This window comes from Hemicordylus capensis, chromosome 2 (assembly GCF_027244095.1).
Source record: "Hemicordylus capensis ecotype Gifberg chromosome 2, rHemCap1.1.pri, whole genome shotgun sequence".
NCBI lineage: Eukaryota > Metazoa > Chordata > Lepidosauria > Squamata > Cordylidae > Hemicordylus > Hemicordylus capensis.
The window spans coordinates 426,986,586-427,009,394 of record NC_069658.1 but is presented as its reverse complement, the minus strand read 5'-3'; the positions used below and the strand labels follow the sequence as shown (position 1 = coordinate 427,009,394).

The 22,809-nt window shown below is 45.2% G+C and overlaps 1 protein-coding gene across 10 annotated transcripts; it reads left to right on the top strand.

The window, feature by feature from the left end:
- Positions 1-341: 341 nt before the first annotated feature.
- On the top strand, positions 342-22,809 carry NACA (nascent polypeptide associated complex subunit alpha). 10 transcript variants are annotated; one of them, XM_053295634.1, is made up of 11 exons: positions 342-490; positions 2,543-2,614; positions 6,066-6,197; positions 8,568-8,648; positions 9,867-13,433; positions 15,771-15,856; positions 17,100-17,177; positions 17,931-18,077; positions 18,375-18,503; positions 21,552-21,674; positions 22,684-22,809. In XM_053295634.1, exons 2-11 carry the CDS (start codon positions 2,545-2,547, stop codon positions 22,696-22,698), a joined length of 4,428 nt encoding a protein of 1,475 aa, XP_053151609.1. In that variant the 5' UTR covers positions 342-490; positions 2,543-2,544; the 3' UTR covers positions 22,699-22,809. The 10 variants fall into 10 exon arrangements, with proteins under 10 accessions (XP_053151609.1, XP_053151611.1, XP_053151619.1 ...); XM_053295635.1 differs by lacking the exon at positions 342-490 and adding an exon at positions 4,592-4,743; XM_053295636.1 differs by lacking the exon at positions 6,066-6,197 and having other exon boundaries at positions 343-490.

The window sequence follows — 22,809 nt, the reverse complement described above, 5'->3', positions numbered from 1 at the left end:
GCGTTGTGCCATAAATGTGTGCATGTGCAGGACTCCACCCCCACCCCCGCCGCTTTTGCACATATAAGCCTAAATTTAAAAAAGCTTTCTACATTTATCAAAATAGATTTGAAATCATATACCGCGACAGTTTGGTTAGTCTATGCCACAAAAGCGTTAATTATTTTCCATACAGGAACCTTTTAAGAACTGTGGTGTTACATTAACCATTCTGAGCAGTGAATCTTTCTTTAGTGGCTTTCGTTTTCCCCCCTGTCCCTGCAGTGTTTAGCACGTTTGCGGGAAGAAGCTTTTTAACAACGGAAGGGAAAGAAAGCGCTCTGCTCAAGAGGACTAGGAAGTACCAGCGCGTGGAACAGGCGCTGAAGTGATACTACACCAGCGGCCTCTACTGGGACCCGGAAGTCTTCCTGCCTTGGACCGGAAGTTGTCCTCCCTCCTCCGCTCTCTCTTTTTCTGCCGCCATCTTGCGCCCGGCTCGTCTCGTACAGTAAGTTTCGCCGTTTCAATCCACCGCCATCCGCCACAGGGCACGCTTCGACTGAGCTGCCGGGAAGCCCTGGAAGCAGGAGAGGGCTCGGGCCGCTCAGGGGAAGGCGCTAGTGTCCGGCGAGGTTGGGCTTGGGCTGCGGTGACTGTCCCGTAAATAGGCCACTTGGGTCCCGTAGCCGCGGTAGTGGGGCTTCGACGGGGTCCTCAGTTCGAGGGGAAATGGCAGCAGGAGCCCTGAGAGGAAGCTTCCCTGGGACTTGAAAGAGGAGGCGGGGGGCTCCTTGGCGGTTCCCCAGTTGGAGAGGCGTGTGCGCCCGCACTCCCTCCCCTGGGCGCCCTTGCTGGGAGTAGAATATCCTCCGCAAAGAAGCTGGTCTCTCCCCCTCCCAGTTCTGCAGTTGTCCGATCAAGGCCCCTGACCAAATCTAGGCGCTTGAGGGGTACAGCCCCAGTTACCGATATTAAGACGTGAAGGGGGTGGTGTGTATGACAGCAGGACTTGCCAAAGTGGTGGCAGAAAGGCCTTGGGCCTCCATTCCGGTCTCCATTCCTAAATGGTCCTCCAGGAAATCCGGTTGCTGATCAGAGTTTTCCTCAATTAAGGCTTGTGTAGAAGATCACAAGTTCTAAGAAGAGAGGTGGGAATTAGGGCATCGGCAGTGTTGGACATGATGTTAGCTCTTGAGGTGAACAGAGTTTAGGTTTGTCCCAACATTGAGCTTTTGTGGTTTCTAGTGGAGTGGTAAGAAGTGGAAGTTTGCTTTTTGTGGTGGAGGAGGAGCAGGAGTGGGGGGCAGGATCTGCATATGAGAATAAGTTGAAGTCTGTTTCTCACTATATGACAGATTGAGGTAAATGAAGGATCATAGTAGTGGAGCAGTAAGAAGAATCTTACTGGATGCGATCAAAGACCTGTGTAAACTTGCTTCTTGTTTCCAACAGTAATCGACCAAGTGTTTCTTGGAAGCTTCCAAGCTTCCCCCTGTTGTCCCCATACTGTGACATTTAGAGGTAAACTGTGCCTAGATATGGATGATTCACCTGGGTATCATGGTTAATAGTAGTTGATAGATCTGCCCTTCACAAAACACATTTTGAGTTTGCCTTAGGTTTGAGTTTCTGTTTCTGGCCTGTTTATAGTTCCTCAGAATGGCGTTTATGCTGCTCATGTAGCTTGTTAGATGAGGGAAGAAGATGTAAATTGTTGTAGAAAAACTCAAAGATCCAGTGATGCAAGTTAAGTTGAACCAATCAAACTGATTTTAGACACGCATACTGTTTCCTACAGTTGAACCAATCATTTATACCCATTCAGATTAAGTTGTGGGCCTTACATTTCTTGTGGCTTTATTTATTTATTTAAAATATTTATACCCTGCTCCTCCAGTACACTACTGCTCTGAGTGGCTCACAACATCAGCAAAACAGATATGATGTAAAATAAACGATTAATAAAGTTAAACATGTTAAAAGACCAGGCTAAAATCACCTTTAAGATTACAAATTTCTAAAAGTTCTATTTTAAAAGTTACTAATAGAAAGCTAAAAACAGTGTTCTTCACTGTTGTGGAGATTGCCTTCTATCCATTTAGCAGAGTTGTTGCTAAAGTCTACAAATGGTTGGACAGTAAAAAAAATTCTAAATACAGTCATTTGACAATTTTGATGTATATATATTTTTAGTATGACTATCTTGTATAAATTGAACCTGGAAGCAGTAATCACACTGTAGAAAATGATTCAGCTTCTTGTTTATAGGAACATAGGAAGCTGCCATATACTGAGTCAGACCCTTGGTCCCTCTTGCTCAGTATTGTCTACACAGACTGGCAGCGGCTTCTCCAAGGTTTTAGGCAGGAATTTCTCCCAGTCCTATCTTGGAGATTCCAGTGAGGGAACTAGGAACTTTCCACATGCAACATGTGTTTATATATAACTTATGTTTATTAAGTTACTGGATATTCTGATTATAGAGAGGGAGATTGTTGGTGGATGCAGTATTTTTACTCTGGAGAAGAATGACTGAATTTTTACTTTTCTCCCCTTCTAGAAATGCCTGGTGAAGCCACAGAAACGGTCCCAGCAACAGAACAGGAGCTGCCACAGCCTCAGGCTGAGACAGGTTAGTGTCTCAGGTGATCAATAAATCTTCAGAAAGAAACCTGAAACTCATCCAGACAGCTAAATTAACTGAGCAGGTAAAACCATTTTGGGAGATAGATGGAGTTCATACACAAATAGTTGAGAATGTGTAGTGTAGTGGTAATTTTGAGCTCCCTGGTTTAAATCTCACCTCTGCCATGATCTTAAGGAAGTCGCCATTTCAGCTACACATCTCCCATCTGAAATGGGATAATATTGACTTATCTTACAGAGTTGTAAGGATTACTGAGGTAATATACATGAAACATTTTGAACTTTCAAAAGCACTATATCAGTATTGTTTTGTTCTCTCCAGTTGTGACTTTGAAAATTCAGATCAGTTGACACAAATTATTCTCTTGTGTGGTTCTCTTGTGTAAGTTTGATCTCTGCCGAATTGGATGAGTTGCAGGGTCTCTGCCTGGGATATGGTGGTAGTGTGCTCGGTATGAATTGGAGGTTGGATATACACTGCTCTCCAACGTTGTAGAGGCTTTAGAGTGTGATGTGCTAAAATACTAACTACGAAGCTTCTGAGTTTGGTGTGCTAACTTGATGATGTTATCCAATGAAACACTAGAGAAGTATGAGTCTTGGCTGCTCTAAACCAGGTCAGATGCTAGGTACATGTTAAACATTTGACCTTTTCTCCTTATTTTTGGTCTCTTGTAATAAAGTAAACTCTGCTTCTCTTAAAGCATCTCTGCTTGGGTTTACCCAATCATTATTTCACATTATTGGTAGTTAAGATTTCTTTCATTTGTGTGCAAGTTATTGGCATAGTTGGATCAGTGTTGTATCATACAAGTCACAATTCCTAGAGAAGTTGCAACTGTGTGTGCTGTTGGCTTTGAAATCCTCCATCTGCCTCCTAATGCCGTGGGACTATTAGCTTGAAAGTAATACTTCAATGATGCGCTGTTGCAAATAATGTGGAGGCACTGTGTGTCATCTACCGTGTTTCACTATTTCTGCTTTTGTGTGTGGTTTGATTTTGTTTTTGTTAGAAGAGAGAGATGGAGTTTGAATGTACCCTCATGATATTCCTAAACCTGTGCAATAACCAGGAATTGGGAGCAATCTTCCCTCTAACAGAGATTCCCAGATGCTATTGACTACAACTTCCAGCATTCCCAGCTGCAATAGCCTTTGCTTGGGGATAATGGGAGTTGTAGTCAACAACATCTGGTAATCCCTGTTAGAGGGAACACTGATTGGGAGTGTCTGGGATATGATTGATCCATAATTATTTTGTGGCTCTTAATATTTCCTCTTGTAAATTGCTAGTGGCTGCCGTTAAAGGTAGTAGAAGCTGCTTTGGTGTGGCTCTTAAACTAAAAATTGACCATGGGGAATTGGCCAGTTCCCAAACCTGGAATATGCTTTTAATCTGTCTATTTGAAATTGACTAGATTTCAAGCTGATAGCATTCCCTAATGCACCTTGACTTAAATGAAGAGCAAGGGGGTATATTGTGGTGTTAGTCCAAGCCAGAAGCTTACAAGATGGTTTGGTATTCACGCATCTTGCACTTGGCTGTGATGCACAGCTGATAAATGTGCTGACTATGATAGTTCTGCATTCTGGTGTCTTCAGATTCTGAGCTTTTAAAATTTATTTATTTATTACATTTATATCCCGCTCTTCCTCCAAGGAGCCCAGAGCGGTGTACTACATACTTGAGTTTCTCCTCACAACAACCCTGTGAAGTAGTTAGGCTGAGAGAGAAGTGACTGGCCCAGAGTCACCCAGCTAGTATCATGGCTAAATGGAGATTTGAACTTGGGTCTTCCCAGTCCTAGTCCAGCACTCTAACCACTACACCATGTTTTTTAAAACCCTGACTATGTTCTGAAGGGTGTTGAGTGTGAGTGTGAGTGTGTGTGTGTGTTTTATCTGAGACTTAATAACTCTAAACCCCACTATATATTATGTTTCCCAATTGTCTGTCTTGAAGGTATCATGGATGCTGTAGTCCAGTTAGCAGAAAGCCAGGCCTCCTTGTTTGCTACATTTCTGCCTTGAGGCTTAGGGGACACTGCATGACTTTGTGACTAGGTGTTCCCTGCACTCACCTACGCATGGGAATGCTGCAACACTGCATGACGGGTAAATGCAATTATTTCTGTCCAAGGGATGTGTGAGCAAGAGAAACCATGGAGTTCTATTAGGGGATGAAATGATGCTGCATGGAATGGAACAGTGTTGCCCTCAAGCAAGCAGCAATGTCTGCTGAGGACACCAACGTTCTGGCTGGCCAGCCTATAAGCAAAGGCCATGCTGATTTCCAGTTGTCCTAATAGACTGTTTGTGCCAGGGCATTGTTCCAGCACTCCCATCACCTTCTGTTAAGGAGAGGAGTGGCTGTAAGTGCCAGCATAGATCTTGGCATTGTGTGCGAGTTGATGCTGCTAGCAGAATGCTATGCAGAGGTGAATGGGGTGCAGCAAGTATTTTGCTTTTCTGCACTCCAGCTTTGCAACTCGCTCTTAGATTTAAGAAGCGGCACAAGCAACACCCAGCAACTCTGCCTGGGGCCACCCACGCTAAACTAGAGACGAGATGCGGGGAGGAGAAGGAACTGTACAGGCACAACTAGTTCCAAATCTAGGGCAGCCAAATGCATTCACTCCCTCTTATGTTTACTAAAGTCTGGTAGATACAAGGGTGTGGGGTGTCTCCTTCTGCCCTCTTAGGTACTGGTTCCTATTGAGGTACACACTTTGAAGCCTGTTCACAACCACCTCTGCTTGTGGCAGTCAATTTTTAGTTACTGCTCATTGACTTCCCAACTGTAGTGGTCTATGGCAAGGTGGTTATGTACATGGCCACTGCTACAGTGAACTCCGTGAACTCAGCCTCAATTGGCTGTTGTAGAGTATTCTTGGTGTAGGCTGAATTCAGCCCATGGCAGCAACAAATACATGGCTGTTCTATTATTTATTATTATTATTTTGATTTTTATACCACCCTTCCAAAAATGGCTCAGAGAGGTTTACACAGAGAAATAATAAATAAATAAATAAATATGATGGATCCCTGTCCACGAAGAGCTCACAATCTAAAAAGAAACATAAGATAGACACCAGCAACAGTCACTGGAGGTGCTGTGCTGGGGGTGGATAGGGCCACTTACTCTCCCCCTGCTCAATAAAGAGAATCACTACTATCAGTGCAATGGCAGCAGTTCTTGATTATCACTAGACTAGCTAACTTGCTGAATTTCACTTCAAAATAGACTTTTATTTTATAAATTCTTCACACAGAGTTTGTTCTGCTAATTATCATACAATTTGTGTCTGAGCTACAGATAACCCACACGCTTCCTTATTATTGGATTGTCATTCTGCTTGGATTTCTAACTTCCTAATGGGGCATGTACAGACCCTTAGGTTTCCTGGGTAGTATCTGAACAGTTGACACTATTGCAGTAACTCCACCCCCAGTTGCTGGGGCTCCCGTGAAATTGATGCTGACAGCTGAAGAGTCCAAACCAGTTGCCACCAAGAATCCTGAGGTGGCAGGCAAGGGTTCTCAGGCTGGAACTGCTCTGGAGCCTTCAGGTAGGTCTCAAGATGAAACAGGGTGGCCTTGAAATCACTGCATTTTTATTTATTTTTTAAAAATGAAAACTTGAAAAAGCCTTGTGCTGGTCAACGACCGTAATAAAGATTATTATTATTATTATTATTTTAAAAGCCATATGATAATTCAGGGCTCCTAAAATCCCAACTCTCTTTTTGAGCTGAAATCTTGATAAGGAAAAGCTAGTCTCTGTAAAGGAGTCTGAAAATATTCATAACTGTGCACAGCTGGTAGATATCTTTTTTGCTGACCAAGTGTACTTATACAGAAGTTCTGCTGCAGCCTTTATCTCCCCTCCTTGTCTGATAAAGAGCAGAGGTGAAAATGTTCCATCCTCTCCGCTGGACAGAAGGATCTCCTGATCTTTTGTAGTAATGTTTCCTTTAAAAGTGTTTCCAAAGTTTGCTGCAGCTGTCCCTGGATGTAAGCTTTGTAGTGTATAGTTTATAAGAAAGCAAGTGGAAATGTCACATGTTGGTAATGCCATCTAGGCTGTTTCATCTGAAACAGCCATAAAGCTTAAAAGTAATGCTTTAATATGACTTTGGGATGAATGACTCTGTGCTTTTGTGAAATAGTTGGTAGGGATGTGCACGGAACCAGCAGGGGCCAGTTTGACGGCTGGGGGGTGAGATAACTTTAAGGGCAGGGGAGGGTGCACTCCCCCCCCCCCCACATCTTGCTTTTTCAGTTACTTCCCAAGTACTGATGCACAACAGTGAGCATCAAGCCACTGAAACAACCCCTTAAGGTGATTTGCTGCAACCCTCCAGTGGGCACGTAAATGGCCAACTCGTTCTTTTGTAAGAGAGAAGACAAAAGACCATCCATCTGCTTAATGGAAACAGAGGTCAGAACTACAGACTGTTCACTAGCTTACTAATAAGAATCAATGCATGGTAGCATTGAGGCTAATCCTTTCAGGGTATACATGTGGGGAAACCTTGGGGCAAAGGGGAGAGCTCCAAACATAAGGAGTGAAGTAACATGAATTTCAGAATTGAGTAGGTATGATTTTTGTAGGTTATAGACTTTCTCTTTCCATAGGGCAGAGAGGATTGGTGCAGTCTAGCATTTTCATCACCTTTTTGCTGTTTGTGTGTCCTGAATTCTGAGTTTTAGCACAATCCTAGTGTGAATCTGGTTAGCAGAAGCTATCATGCTGATGGATCCTTTCCTCCATTTGTCTTCTAGTTTAGGTGAATAGTAGAGTGAAGGACCACGGATTCCCCTCAGAATCTCTTCTCATTTTTGCATTGCAAAATTCAGTTTACAAAGTGGGTTTCTTTGTCCTGTCCTTGGCTTCTGAAGGCCAATCTCAATGAAATGCGAGTTACTCTTCTAATATAAACAATACGAGTCTAGCATTCCATGCAGCTTGAGTTGCATGATAGATGCCTCCTTGTACCATGCAATCAGACATCGGTACAGCTTGTGCTCAGCTCTTACATGATTCTTCTCAGTAGTGTGCCTCCAACTTTGTTTAAATCAGTTATTTTAATAAAAGTTGGTGCTTATTGGAACAAACTTGCCGGCACCCTTAGTGCAATTATCTACCTTCTTCCCACACACTGAGCCCATTCTCATGATTGGAGAATGGGCTCGGATGGGATATGGGGAGGAAGCCGCAAAAAGCTTACCTCCCCTGCAGACAATCCCGTCCATGTTGCTGCCATCAGCCACCCAGCTTCTGCCAGGGGTAGGGAGGTTTGGGGGCCAGGCGGCCCCTGGAGCTTCCATAATGCACCACGTGAGTACACATGGGGTGTCTCTCGACACTGGTCAGGAGTCTACTTGTGTGTAGGTGCTGTGCGAAGCTGCATGGCACCAACCTATGAGCATTTTTGCCACTTGGGGCACCCTCACACCCAAAACCCAGGCTACATGGTGGGCTCCCTAGGTGGGCTTGCTGCCACGCCAGGAGCTGCGCAGCTTCCAGCAGCACACATGCGCACCAAAAACCAGGCTGGGCTTCCTTCGTCCAGTTTTTGGTGTGCATGTGAATAGCTTCAATGTGTGATAGGTAAAGAAACTGTTCTAAGGCTTTGCGTCAACATATCTTAGGAAAATGACTGGCTGATACTGTTAACATCATTTGGAACAGATGCTGGCATGGCAGTGTTTGTTTCCCAAACCCTGCACCATCTGCTGATATAGGAAGACAACTTACACTATGAGTTTGTCTTCTCAAAGCAAGTGAGTTTTATCCCATATCCCCCCTAGGTTTGATTAATCACAAGCCTGAGGTGAATGAGATTTTAGTTCAGGGATCTGCAAGCCTTCTAGATTGTAGTAGACCCTGGATTTTTTGGTCTGCTCTTTAATAACCTGTACTCTCCCTCATTTAGCTCCTGATATTCCCACCTTTCCTGCTGGTGCTCCTGAAGCACCTGCAACCTGTTTTTCTGAACCTCCCATTCAAGCATCAGGTATTCATTCTTAACCCCAGTGTGTGTGTCATTAATATTTTGCTGTGCTGTGTTGATTGAATTACATTAACCATAGCATTTAGTAAAGTGAGGTAGGGGTAGGTAGGGGTGTGTGGGTGTTGATAGATAAGGATTGTGAAGTTCAGCCCCCTGAGTTCTATTCCTAGCCCTTCTGCTGACATAATGGGATTATATATAAATTAGAATACTGTAACAGCTTTCCCCTGGGATTGGCAAAACCCGTGATTGTGAATGTAAGGAAAACAAAGCATTATGCATAGATTTAGTTGAGGATTTGGTTTTATAATGTGAAAGTTTTCTATTGTACGGCACACACAATGGGTTTGAAAAATGAGTTGTGGTACCTTATATTGTTATTTGAGTGTCTGTTTGAAAGACTGATGGCATTTTGTGCTCCCTGAGATGGGCCTCCAAAGCTCTAGAAGTTACTGCCCTTGGTACTCCTGACTTGTGGAATGCCAGATGCCAGATGTGCATGTGAAGTTTGGTTGGAATCCAAAGCCTGCACCTTGGAACAATAGGATGGGACCTGTATGAGGATTGCACTTTGGTCACACTTGCTGTACTTTGGTTTAACTTGGGTTTGGAGAACAAATTGATGTTTTCTCAAGACAGATGGTAAACCCATATTTCCAAACTCTGTTTCTGTAGTCAAATTAAAGTTCATGGTATAGCAGCCATCACCTTATAAACGGTACCTGTACTACAGTACAAAGCAAATTGGAAATAGTGACAGTCTGGTAATACATTGCTCTTGTCAAACAAGTGAACCTAGCTGTTAAGTGGAGGATTAAATGCCATCAGCATAGACACACTGCAGCTTGTTTCTGGACTAGATGTTTCTTCATCTAGAATTGAGATATATATGTGTGTGTGTAGTATTAGCAAGGTGGCCAGCCAGATAGCTAAATAAAAGGGGGTTATGCCAAGGAATCCAACTGTAGAGTGGTGACATGTTTTAAATTACTTGATCCTGTGCATGCCCTCTGTGAAATATTGACACTTTGAAGAACCTTGGCTGCAAGGGCCTGGGTGAGGGGGAAACACCAATAATAGGATACCTTTTGGCAACAGCTGCAGCATCTTCTGCCCTGCAGGTAACTGAGCTGCATTTCCATGTAGGCAGCTCTAGATAACTCATGTTTTCTTTCCCCATGTTTTTCTTTTCATCATTGATTCACTTTTTCTCTCCTTTAGCTGCTGTTTCCGGCTCTTCCATTTCTAGTGCTGCTCACCTTTCCCCTTCATCCCATAAAGCCAACTCTCCCCTTGCTGAGCACAGTCCTTTCAGTACCCCACTGATACCTACTGGCACTGCTGCCTCACCTGGACAGTTTTTCTCCTTGGTGGCTACTCCCTCCTCTGTCTCCCCAATGTCAGTTACTCCTGGCCCTGCCTTGTCACCTAGTGTTCCAGCTGTGGTCGCCCAGACTCCTTCCTCTCCCTTGAAGCCTCCAGATCTGACTGCCTCTGCACAAATAGCTAGCTCCCCATCTCCAAGCCTTGCCTTGGGGCCTCAAGCTTCTCCACCAGCCCAAATCATTCTCCCTGGGGCTCTTAGTCTGACTTCCCCAGCCTCTCCTGTTAATCCAGTGCCGACAGCTTTTGCAGCCCCCATTTCTCAGGTGCCATCGTGCCCCCCTGCCCCAGCTCCTTTCATTCTCCCAGTTGTTCCGGTTTCTCCTTTGGCCTCAGCTCCTGCTGCTCTCCCTGTCACCCTGAGCCCTTTCCCTCTTAGCTCTGCTGTCAATCCCACAGTTCCTGTCACTGCTCATGTTCCAGTTGCTGCCCCTGAGGCCCCAATCTCTGTTCCATCTCCTGTTTCCCCAGTTTTTGCAGTTGCTCCGCCCACATCTCCACCACTTCCTGTGCTTAGCCCTGTGACCTCTCCTCTAGTTCCAGGTACTCCTGTGGCCCCTGCTCCTGGACCAGTGACTCCTGTTCCGCCCCTTGTACCTTCTCCTTCTCCCTGCATTGCTGAAACGCCTGTGCAAGATTCAACTGCTTCTGCACCTACACCCACAACTTCTGTTACAGCATCTCTCTCTCCTCATCTCTTTGCAGTGACTACTTCCAGCCCTGTGCCATCCCTAGTTCCTGCATCTAGTCCTCTGACTCCCGCTGGACTACCTGTGGGGCCTGCTTGGGACCCTGTGGCTCCTCCTTTGTCATCGCTCTCTGGCCCTGTGGGGCTTGCTTCCTGCCCCATGGCCTCAGTAATGTGCTCTGCGCCCCTTGTATCTCCAGCAGGACCTGCTCTTAGATCATCAGAGCCTCCAGGGCCACCTACAGAATCTGTGCCCCCAGCAGGGCCTGTGGTACCTGCTTCTCAGCCTATGACTCCTGCTTTAGCACCTATTTCTGGCCCTGTGGCTCCTGTGTCCCCAGCAGGGCCTGCTTTTAGACCATTGGCACCTGCAGTGCCGCATGTGAAACCTGCTTCTCCTTTGGCACCTACATCTGGCCCCACAGCCTGTCCTGTGCCCCCAGCTGCTAGGCCTCTAGCACCTGCTTCCCAGCCTGAGAGTCCTGCTTTGGCACCAGTTTCTGACCCTGTTGCTGCTTCTGTGACCCCAGCAGGGCCTGCCCTTAGACCACTGGCATCTGCAGTGCCACCTATAAAAACTGCATCTCCTTTGGCACCTACACCTGGCCCTGTAGCCCTGCCTGCAGTGTCAGTAGTGGCTGTTTCTGGCCCCATCCCCCCTGCAGTATCTGCTTCCAGTTTTGTGGCCCCAGCATTTCCTGTATCCAAGCTAGTGACACCTGTAGCTCCCCCTGTGACATCCACTACTTGTCCTGTGGCCTCTCATCCCTTGGCTCCCACCTCTGGCCCTGTGATTCCTGCTTCCTGCCCTTTGACTTCAGCAGTGCCTGCTCCTAAGGCCCTGGCAGGGCTGCCTCCTACACCTTTGGCATCGACAGCACCACTCGTGAACCCGACTTCTCCTTTGGCACCTACTTCTAGCCCCGTAGCTCCAGCAGTGACTACTTCTAGTCCTGTGATACCTGCCTCCCAGCCCATGGTTTCAGCTTTGGTAACTGATTCTGGCCCTGTGGCCCCAACCGGGACTGCCCCAAAATCTTTGGCACCGAAGGCATCACCTGTGAAACCTCCTTCTCCTTTAACACCTATCTCTGGCACCATAGCCCCTCCTGTGGTCCCAGGGGTGCCTGCTTCTGTAGCACCTGCTTCTCCGCCTGTGACTCCTGTTCCTGGCCCTGTGAGCCTTCCTTTGACCCCCACAGTTTCTGCTCCTAAGCCACTGGCACCTGCAGTGCCATCAGTGAAACCTGCTTCTCCTTTAGCACCTCCTTCTAGCCCTATAGCCCCAGCCATACTTGCTTCTAGTCCTGTGGCACCTACTTCTGGCCCCTTAACCCCTCCAGTAGCCCCAGCAAGACCTGCTCTTGGACCTTTAGCACCTGAAATGCCACCTGAGAAACCTCCTTCTCCTTTAGCACCTCCTCCTGATCCCATAGCCTCTCATGACCCCCCAGCAGTGCCTGCTTCCCAGCCTGCTTTGGCACCTGTTCATGACCCTGTCGCCCCTCTTGTGTTTCCAGGAGCACCTGCTTCTAAACCTTTGGCTCCAGAAGCGTCACCTATGAAACCTGTTTCTCCTGTAGCACCTACATCAAGCCCCATAGCTTGCCCGGTGCCCTCAACAATGCCGGCTTCTAGTCCTGTAACACCTATTCCCCAACCTGTGAGTCCTCCTGTGACCCCTGGCCCTGTGGCCCCAGGGGTATCTGCTTCTAAACCATTTGCACCTGCTGTATCACCTGTGAAAGCAACTTCTCCTTTAGCACCTACATCTGGCTTTATAGCCCCAGCACTGACAGCTTCTGGTCCTGTGTCACCCTCTCCTGCCCCCATAACCCCTTCTTTGACCCCAGCAGTGCCTGCAGCTAGTCTTCTGACCCCTGTAGTGCAGCCTGTGAAACCTGCTTCTCCTTTAGCACCTGCACCTGGACCTAAAGCTCCTCCTGTAGTGCCAGAAGTGCTTGCTTCTAGTCTTGTGCCTTCTACAGTGACTCCTCCAGTTTCCACTTCTGCGACCCCTCCAGTTCTCCCTGCAGCTGACTCCCAGGGCTCATCTGCGACCTCTCCCGTGACCCCTCCTCCTCCTCCTCTTCCTAAGCCTCCTGTTGTCTCTGCTTCTGGCCCAGTAGCCACTTCAGTAACACCTGTGATCCCTCCTTCTGGCTCTGTGGCCATGACCTCTCCATTGGCTCCTCCTGCACCATCTGCAGCCCCATCCACTCCTGCTTCTCCTACTTTGTTGAGCCCTGGTGCTGTCCCTGTTCACTCAGCTGCCTCAGCTTTGGCTGTGTCCCAGGCTCCTGCCGCTTCTGCTGGGGATGTGGGGCCTCCACAGGCACCAATATCTTTGCCTCTGGCACTTTCTGATCTCCCTGTTTCTGCCCCAGCAGCAAGTAACCTCCTCACTCAGCCTGCTTCCCCTGCACCACCTCCTACTTCCCCTGTCAAAAAACCGACTGCTTCCCCTGTGCTTGCTCAGCCGCCTCCAGTTTCATCTGTACCTGAAGCGTCACCTAAACCTTCCATCCCTGTCTCTGCTATCATCGAAGACGACGAGCTGCCACCTCTGATCCCTCCAGAGGCACCTGTTGGAGAGCCACCTCTGCAGCCAGTCCTGGTGGATTTCTCTCCCAAACCAGCTGTGGCCTTTGCTGAGGCCCCAGCAACTCTTCCTCTTCCTCCTCCTGCTAAACAGCCTGTCCTGAAGAATGACAAGGGTATTTGCCTCCTCAGTTTGCTGTGTGCATGGATATCACAGACTGCTCACTGAATACTAACCTGTCTGTCCAGGCAGGGGGCCCTTAGCCCCACTCCTGCCCTTTGCTTTGTTTGTTAGTCCAGAAAAGTAGTTTTAGAAGTGAACTTAGCGAAGCCAAAGTAAGTCCAGGCTGAGCAATTACTAGTCACGGTTGAAGCTGCTTGAAATCTCCTTTGTGTGTGCTGGGACTTAAGAATAAGTATATGTGGCATGAATTCAGTGTTCTGCTCACACTGAGGCTGCTGTGAGCCTCTTCTCGAGGGTGTGATGTCAGCCCTGCCTTGACTGGTATTTCTGGAATTGCAGTAACCTAGAAACTAACCACAGCCCCCTTTTCTGTAGCACCTGCGGTCTTCCTCAGCCTGCTCTCTCCAATACTAGTGCTTGCTTTGTGATTGGATATCTAGCAGATCTTAATTTAATTGCAGTTACTTTGGCTGCTCTGAATGAAATTTTCATAGACATAGTATGCGTTGCCAACTCTGTATTTATGATGTAATATGATGTCCTGGCTGTGGAAGAATAAATGGCATTCCAAAGTTAACATCCCCCGTCCACTCTTAGCATGCATTGTCTCTATTTGTACTTGCACTTAAGACTTAGAAATGTGGCTTTTTTTGTTTGGTTTTGGATTTTTAATGTTGGCAGGAACTTCTCTGTTAAGTACAAGATGCATGCTATATTTTAAATTCAGGTACTCACCAGCGATTGTAAATAGACTGTAATTCTGTCTAACTGCCAGTTGCCTCACTGTAGTCTGCTGTATACACAACTGGTAGGAAATGTGCTGGGTTCTGCATATTCTGGAATTAGTTCAACTTCATGAGTTCATTGGCAGGTGAGAGGATAATTGATTGCACTTGCTCCAGGAACAGAATGTGGCCTCAGTATCTTCTGTTGCTTTCACATCTCTGGTCAGTCACCCTTGTTCTCTCCCAACTGCATCACAATTGCTGCATGCTGCAATAAATAGGCTCATGAGCCAGCAAAAGGCCGACTCCAAATTCATTTCTGTAATGAGGGCGGGGGGGGGGGGCGTTTCTAGTGGCTGTCTCTTTGAAGGAATTAGTGATTAGCTTAGCTCTTCAGGTGAAGCATATCGAGGTCACTGTTAGGAAACTAAACTTTTAAAGCCTGTGTGTTTTGGTTACTTTAAACAGCTGAAGAATTAAAAGCATACAGCGTAGTCCTTGTGATGCCTTCACCATGTCACAGAGGTTCAATTCAGATCTCATTAAATCAGATCGCCAAGCCATGGTTTGAAGATTGGAAATGTGCCATGGTGTCTCGTGTGCTTCCTCCTCCCTCTCATGCAAATCTTCCTTTCTCTTCCATAGTTTGTGATAACCATAATTTGTCATAACATCTAGCAACATGATTTGAGGCAGTCCTAGTTACTGCTAACCATATCTTGCCCAGTTGGGATGTCACAGCAAATATGGTAATCTCAAACCATAAATGGGAAGGGGAAATCTGCACACAAGTGGGAAATAGGGAGCACTCAAGTCCACAGCATATTTCTGATCTCCATAGTTGTGAGGTGTTTGAGAGTTGTACTCAGCTGAACCAGAGTACAACTACCACTTTGCTGCTTCTAGCTGCTATTCAGTGCAGAGATGATATCCCAATCCTGAGAATGCCAGTAATGCCCTGATTCTATGAAGTACTCTTAAGCTATGGAGCCTAACTAGAATATCCACACCCTACCAACTGTTATAATATAGTGATTAGCTTATAACTGGAACTCTTTGAATTTCAAAAGTAGTATGTGTGTGTCCCGCCCCCCCCCCCCCGCTCTTTTTACCTACCCTGCACCCCACGCACATATCCATGACCAGGTCCAGTAATACTGCAGGCAATGCTTGTCAGTTTAACACCCACAAAGAAATACTGAGTTGATCAACTCTCTGTCTGAGAGAGTGCTAGAATTTCATGTGCACTGTCTTGCAGCTCAGGCTGACCATATCCAAACCACCCAGCTTTCCCCTGTAACTACACAAGTTGAAGCTGCTATTGAATAAGACACAGCCACTCCAATGCTGTTTGTTGTTTCTAGATTGCATTCTTTCTCTGTATGTTTCTTTTGCTTTGCTACCTGTGTTGGGAATAAACTCCTCTAGTGTCAGATAATTGTGATGTTTCTTGGCTTGGTAGTTTTTAATTCACATTGGCACAATGAAGAATTGAAAGAGTCCATATGACTAAGCACCAGAGCCATTCACGTTCTGCCCGGGCTTGCCTACCACTCCCAGTGGAGCCCAAGTTGGATAAAAATTATACATGTTTGTTTCTATAGGGTCTGGGACAGAATCCGACAGCGATGAATCAGTGCCAGAACTTGAAGAACAAGACTCCACACAGGCTACAACACAGCAGGCACAGGTGAAGATGTGGGACTAGATGGAAAGCACATGACTATGGACTGTGTTTAATGGGCGTGCTGGGAAGGGCCACAGAACACTGATCTTGGAGCAAACTTACCCAGGCTCAGTACACCATTTACACTTTGTGCCACTTACGCATGCTGTCTTGGCCCTAGATTATTTTTGCATTGCCACCACTGTGTATAGGACTGACTGTGGCCTAGTAGGTAATAAGTATAGGGTCTGGAATTCTGTGCTAACAAATCAAGAGTACAGAAAGTTAAATTGGCACTTCTTAAACTATCTACATAGGTAGCTGCACTGTTTGGTTTCTTCCTGGGATTTTGTACTGGGAATGAGAAAAGAAGAGCCAGCATGGTGTAGTGCTTAGAGTGCTGGACTAGGACCGGGGAGACCTGAGTTCAAATCCCCATTCAGCCATGAAACTAGCTGGTTGACTCTGGGCCAGTCACATCTCTCTCAGCCTAGCCTACTTCACAGGGTTGTTGTAAAGAGAAACTAAAGTATGTAGTACTCTAGGCTCATTGGAGAAAGGGTGGGATATAAAATGTAAAATAAATTTTAAAAATATTGTGAGAGAAAGGATAGGGTAAAGGGAGATACACCATGGGCAACTGGTAGCTGTGTGTTGAAGGGGACACTTCCTATCCCTATGATCACTGGAACATCATCCTTTTTTAAAAAGAAAGAAAAAGTTAAGCTGCCAACAGCTGATCAGGATTTTCTGTAGTTTTTAAAAAATAGAGCCAAAATGTTCATGTTTTCATATTTGAAACCCTGTTGTATGCTATAAATGCTCTATGTGATACAATTGTAGCCTTAATTTAATTGGAACTTGTGCCAGGAGTGGGTAACAATGTTAACTATCCCTGGACAAAAGTCAGTTTGAACAAGAACATGGGGCGGAGGGTAATGTGTTGCTTTCAGAAAGCAGGCAGACTTGGCCTCCATGCAAAGAGAATTCCAAAGTGATGGAGCAACTTCCAAAATGCTTGTGCATGTCCTATGCCTTCAAAGTCCCTGGTCCCTCTGGTTGGAGTGGAAGGACCTTAAGTGTGGATAACACACACACATGCTCCTAAACTAGCAAAATATAGATCAGTTCTTCTTTGTTCCAGTCTTCAAGAAAACTTCACAGTAAGATGTATTTGTTTGTGCTTGCTTTGGCCTATTGGCAGGATTCTTTTTCATCCCGATTTGAGTCTCTCTTTTTGTTTTGTTTTTTGTTTTTTTCCTGGCAGCTTGCAGCAGCAGCTGAAATAGATGAAGAACCAGTGAGCAAAGCAAAACAGAGCCGGAGTGAAAAGAAAGCACGGAAGGTAAAATCAAGTGGATGGAAATGTCTGCTCAGTTCAGCTAGGAAAGGCAGTAGCTACTGAAATCCTTTGACCCTAAGAGACTTCTAGATCTTTTCAACATGTCACAAGAATTCTTTCGCGAGGTCCATGATGTATTCAGTTACCAAGAATGGGTGGGGTGTGCTGATTAGAATTCCTATGCTCTTTCTGAAATAGTATCCTCATTTTATAAAAACAACTGGGGGACAGATGTAATGCAGGAACAGTGACACCGTTCATAATGGACCCATGTCCCCAAGATCATTTTTCACTCTACTGGGACTCTCCTAAAAGGTAGTGGGGAATGAGAAAGCTCTGAAAAATCATTGTGTCCAAAAAAACCCATAATTTAATGTAGAGAAGAATTTATTAATATTTATTTCCCCTTCATCAGCGGAATTTTGTATACAATGAAGTTTTATTATGACTAAGGGAAAACATTATCCTCTGCTGTACTTGCCATTGCTCAAATGGTGTTCCCATTTTGCAGAATAAGCTCTTACAGAGGTAACCCAGAGTCACTGATATAGCTAGGAGCCAGAGGGCTTTAAAGTTTTGTTTGCATTAATTGGGTGGGGGGAGCTCCTCTTACACTATCATGTTAGGTTTATACTCATGAGTAGTAGTTCATATGTTAATGGACGAGAACTAAGTTCCTGCCATTACTTGGTTGCTCAGCAGCTTATCTTCTTCCCCTGCCCCCACCACCCCCAATATTCTCCTTCTGTTTTTAAGGCAATGTCCAAGCTTGGTCTTCGCCAGGTCACAGGTGTAACCAGGGTTACCATCCGGAAATCCAAGAACATCCTGTTCGTCATCACCAAGCCAGATGTATACAAAAGTCCTGCATCAGACACCTATATTGTCTTTGGGGAGGCAAAGGTGAGCTCAGTCCAGAAATGTCAGGCAAGGAGTTCTTATAACAACACAGTTGTTTTGCTAGCCAGGCCGACCTTGGGAGTTACAATTTGAAATCAACAACACCTGCAGTGTGCAGCTCCCTGCTGCTGTGCGTTATGAAGCCTGGGGATATGGGTTCTAAATCTCCATTGAAGGCAAAAGGGACTTCCTGCAGCTCTGGTGCTTGTGGGGGCCTGGTGACTTCATTCATCGTTTGCTTCCTCTATGGTAATAGTAAGCCATGCACTGACTTTTGCTCTTCTCACCCCTCCTTACCAGATTGAAGATTTGTCACAGCAAGCACAGCTGGCTGCTGCTGAGAAATTCAAAGTACAAGGAGAAGCCGTTTCAAACATTCAGGAAAACACACAGACTCCCACCGTACAAGAGGAGAGTGAAGAGGAGGAGGTATGCCATGCTTCAAACATGAGTTAACTACTGGCAGAGTCACTACCAGATCAAAGATATTAATCTTGTTAATTTTAGCCATGGTGCCCAAGATGTATTGGATGCCAGGAAGGTCGTCCCCTGCTGGTTGAGAGTAACCTTGCTTCTTCCTAGAGCTTACTCCTGACTGCAGACTCGGGAGGGGAGAGGCTTGCTTCACCCTGATGCCTTTCCATGTGTGCCTACCTGTTCTCATTGCCCCGTTAGCCAGCCTGCACTGACCCATCCCACCCCCATGTGAATTGTTCCGCTTTCTTTGTCTCCTCAGTTGAACATTTCATTCCACTTTCCTTCACATGGTAGCCACACCACTGCTACTAGTTCTTTCCTGCATGGGCTGCAGCCAGAAAGAGTTGTCATGTCCCTCTAAGTTGTCCACACATGCGCCCACAAGTTTTTGAATGTCCACTTAGTTTTAGATCCTGCTCAGGTTGAATCAGGAAGGTTCCACTCTGAATATATTTGTGCGCGCACTGCCTTGATACTGCCGCCCAGAACAAAACTCATTCTGCACACAGATGGAAAAATTTAGAGAGAACGCTGGTCATGTCCCCAGGCTCTTCTAACTTGACTCTTCAGGCTGCTGCTTTAGTAATTTATTATAGGACAGAACAGGGACCACTGAGCACACTCCCAAATGACGAACCTCCTTGGGTTCCCTTCCAGAACCATTGTATTGAGTGCCACATATAGAAATAATCAAGCCAGCTGCTGTCTCTTGTTATAGATATTGACAGACGGGTGAAGTGAAAGAGGCTCTGTGGGTGCATTTTTAAATTCATGAATCCATTTTGTTAGTGGGCATGCATGCTTCACAGAATACTAGTGACTATAATTGTACCGGAGCATGGAAAACATCACTCCCTCTGGAATGAGTTGGCATGCACTTAGCTGGCTAACAGATGACAACTGTCAGAAGTAATTCCTGGCCATTCCAAGCTTGCATTTCACTGGCGGTGTGATTGACCTTTCACATCTCACTGCAGACAGGCCACATCTTTGCAGCGTTAGTCTTAAGACAGCATTGTACTCAGGCTGAACAACTTAATTCCTCCAGCTGTTTTTAGACTACAGCTCCCATCATCCCCAGACTCAAGGATCAATAGTCAGGAATTATGGGAGTTGTAGTCCAGCATCTGCAGGAGGGCCAAAGTTGTGCAGCCCTGACAGAACACAGGATAACCCAGGAGCCCTGACAGAACCCAGCCCTGACAGAACCCAGGATAAATTATAATATGTGTAAATAAACAAATGGCTAGAGAGAGGTTCAAAACTATCCAATTAAACATTTCAGCTTCAAAATTCCTTAGCAACACAATTGGGTTTTAAAGTGACAGTTTTTAGAACATTGAGAATGGAAGAATTCTGAGAAGAATGGCAATTGCCAGAGTGTGTAGGATTGTCTTTGCTTTTGTTTTAAATTGAAAGATTAGACAAACTTAGTTGTTTTCTAAATTAGGTTTATGGGGTATTAGGGTCTATAGATTCGGAAGGTGTTTTTTTTCCTTCTAATGTCTTCAGAGTTGATGATTTCTTCATAGGGAAATATTTCCAAGTCAGAGGTTGTTAGTGGGCATACATGCTTCACAGAATACTAGTGACTATAATTGTACCGGAGCCTGGAAAACATTACTCCCTCTGGAATGAGTTGGCATGCACTTAGCTGGCGATATGGGAAGAGAGCTGGTCTTGTGATAGCAAGCATGACTTGTCCCCTTAAGCTATGCAGGATCCGCCCTGGTTGCATATGAAAGGGAGACTAGAAGTGTGAGCGCTGTAAGATATTCCCCTTGGAGCCGCTCTGGGAAGAGCATCTAGGCTCCAGGTTCCTTCCCTGACATCTCCAAGATAGGGCTGAGAGAGATCCCTGCCTGCAACCTTGGAGAAGCCGCTGCCAGTCTGTGTAGACAATACTGAGCAAGATGGACGGATGGTCTGACTCAGTATATGGCAGCTTCCTATGTTGTAGCCATCAGAATTAAAACATTTTGAAGCTGGTTGTTCAAGCATCTTTGCCATGCTGATGATTTTTGGTTAGCAGATTATTCTGTTTGTTCTGCTTCTTAACATTTGCATTTACCTTGGAGAAACTGCTATCTTTTAAACACAGAATAATTGTTAAGGCTTACTTTACAAAGCAACATCATCTACAAGTCTAGCAATGTGATATCTGTTTCTAAACACAAGTTCCCTGAATGCCACATCCATTACATTGGAAAAACTTACATTACATTACATCGGAAAAACTACAGCCTTTGTACACAATTGAGACACCCCAAATTGGCATTCATGAAAAACATAACACCTCAATGCTTTAAACTTTATCTAGTCTTTTGATTCTTCAAAAAACATAACATTTATTTGAAATCCTGACAACTTGCCTCTGCCCAGTTTTCTCAAATTCCCCCACCTCTTGAAGCCCCCACGCTACATGCCTTAATATTCCACAGGGTCTCCCAACCTTTCAGTAGAGGGGAGGGTATGGGAAGTCCCATTTCACTCAATTGATTGAACTTTCTTTATATGTGTATGAAAAATAGTATGCTGAATTCATTCTGTAGGCTGAGGTCCATGCCATTACTTGCTGGGTTTCGTCTGTTACAATTCTTAAATGTCAGTAAAGCAGCCATTCTCCAATTAGTTTTTGTTCTATATAGCACACATATTGCAGCTAACTCACAGTTACAGCATGTCTGTCTCTCCCTCGTCTCCCCTCCTTCCAAAAAAAAAAACCCCGCAAGGTCATGCAGTGCTAGTATTTCTATCAACAAATCAAACACTGAGAAAACATGGGTGACTTTTCAAGTTCTCCAGGAAATTGTGGTAACATGGGCACTATTCTTCCTGTAGAATTAGGGAAAGCGTTATGGTTATTGTAAAATGTTAGGTTAAATGGAAACTTAAGTTGGAAGAACTCCTCACTGGCTGCATGGTACTGCTCTTCATCTGTTTAGCAGAACAAGACTTGAACAAGCTGGCCTCAGAAATAATCAATTTCTTCCCATCCAGGTTGATGAGACTGGTGTTGAGGTGAAGGACATCGAATTAGTTATGTCCCAAGCGAATGTTTCCCGAGCAAAAGCCGTCCGCGCCCTGAAGAATAACAGTAATGATATCGTAAACGCTATTATGGTAAGTGCCTGATTGGATGGCATTTCTGACTGGGCCAGTGCATCTGGAGTCTGGAGAATTGATATAGAAGTGTCTGGGGGCATTTCACTTGGTAATTTCACTGACGTATCAACCTCTTGAAAATCTTTGTTTTCCTACTCCATTGCTCTTGCCCTAATGCTTCTACTTCTTGTAAGTGACCTACTTCCAGCATTTAACTGTCTCTCCTAATATCGAAAGGATGTCTGAAAATTAAACACACTAACACACCCTTTTGAAGATACTGTACATGTTTTAAACTCTGTTCAAACATAGATTAAGAAGAGTTACTCATTGATTCTTTTCAATGACATAAGTTTGGCCAATTAGCCTCTTTTTCCAGAGGGCACTCACAATCAAAACAGCATGTAGGTTTTTTTGCAGCAGTATTTATGTGGTATGTGTATATTAAAAGATGTAACATCAGCAACTCCTGATAGCTTTTGTCTTTAAGTAACAGTACACAAAACTGCTCTAAAGTGCAAAGCAAAGTGTGCCCAAGGCCACATGTTAGGTTACAGATGGTTTTAGCTGCCACGACTTAACTTTCCAAAGGTGCTGAGAAATGTCTTGTTAGAGACTGCCAGTCTTCTTGTAGAACTATAATCCCCAAGGTTCCTGAAGGCAGAGAGAGTGGTGGCAGTTAAACCACTTCAGGTTTCTCACGCAGATCTAACCAGATTGTTTCCATTAAAGTTAACTTAAATGCATCAGTGCTCAATGTTATATCCTAGGCAACTACTTGGGAACCAGGCTCTGTGTCTTTGCCTGTCCTCATCTAATTGCTTTATCTCACAGCTAGAATTACGCCCTCAGTGTTCCCTGTCCTCTATCTGAAATTGCAGGAAGCCATAACAATAGTTCCCAAGGCCACTTCGTTATGTGGGGTAGATAAACAATCTGCCTGATTGGCACTAGTTGAAGCCCCATAAACTTCCCAAAGAGTAAAGAGGGAGAGATTCTAGCTCACTGTTTTGTTTTTTCTTTCCAGGAATTGACGATGTAACCACCCAGAAAGGGGAACCTTTTTGGTGTTTCAGAGGAGAATAAATTGCTCTGTTAAATTCAAAATTTGTACTATTTCTATCAGTTAATAAAAGTTGTGGTTTAAAAGGTT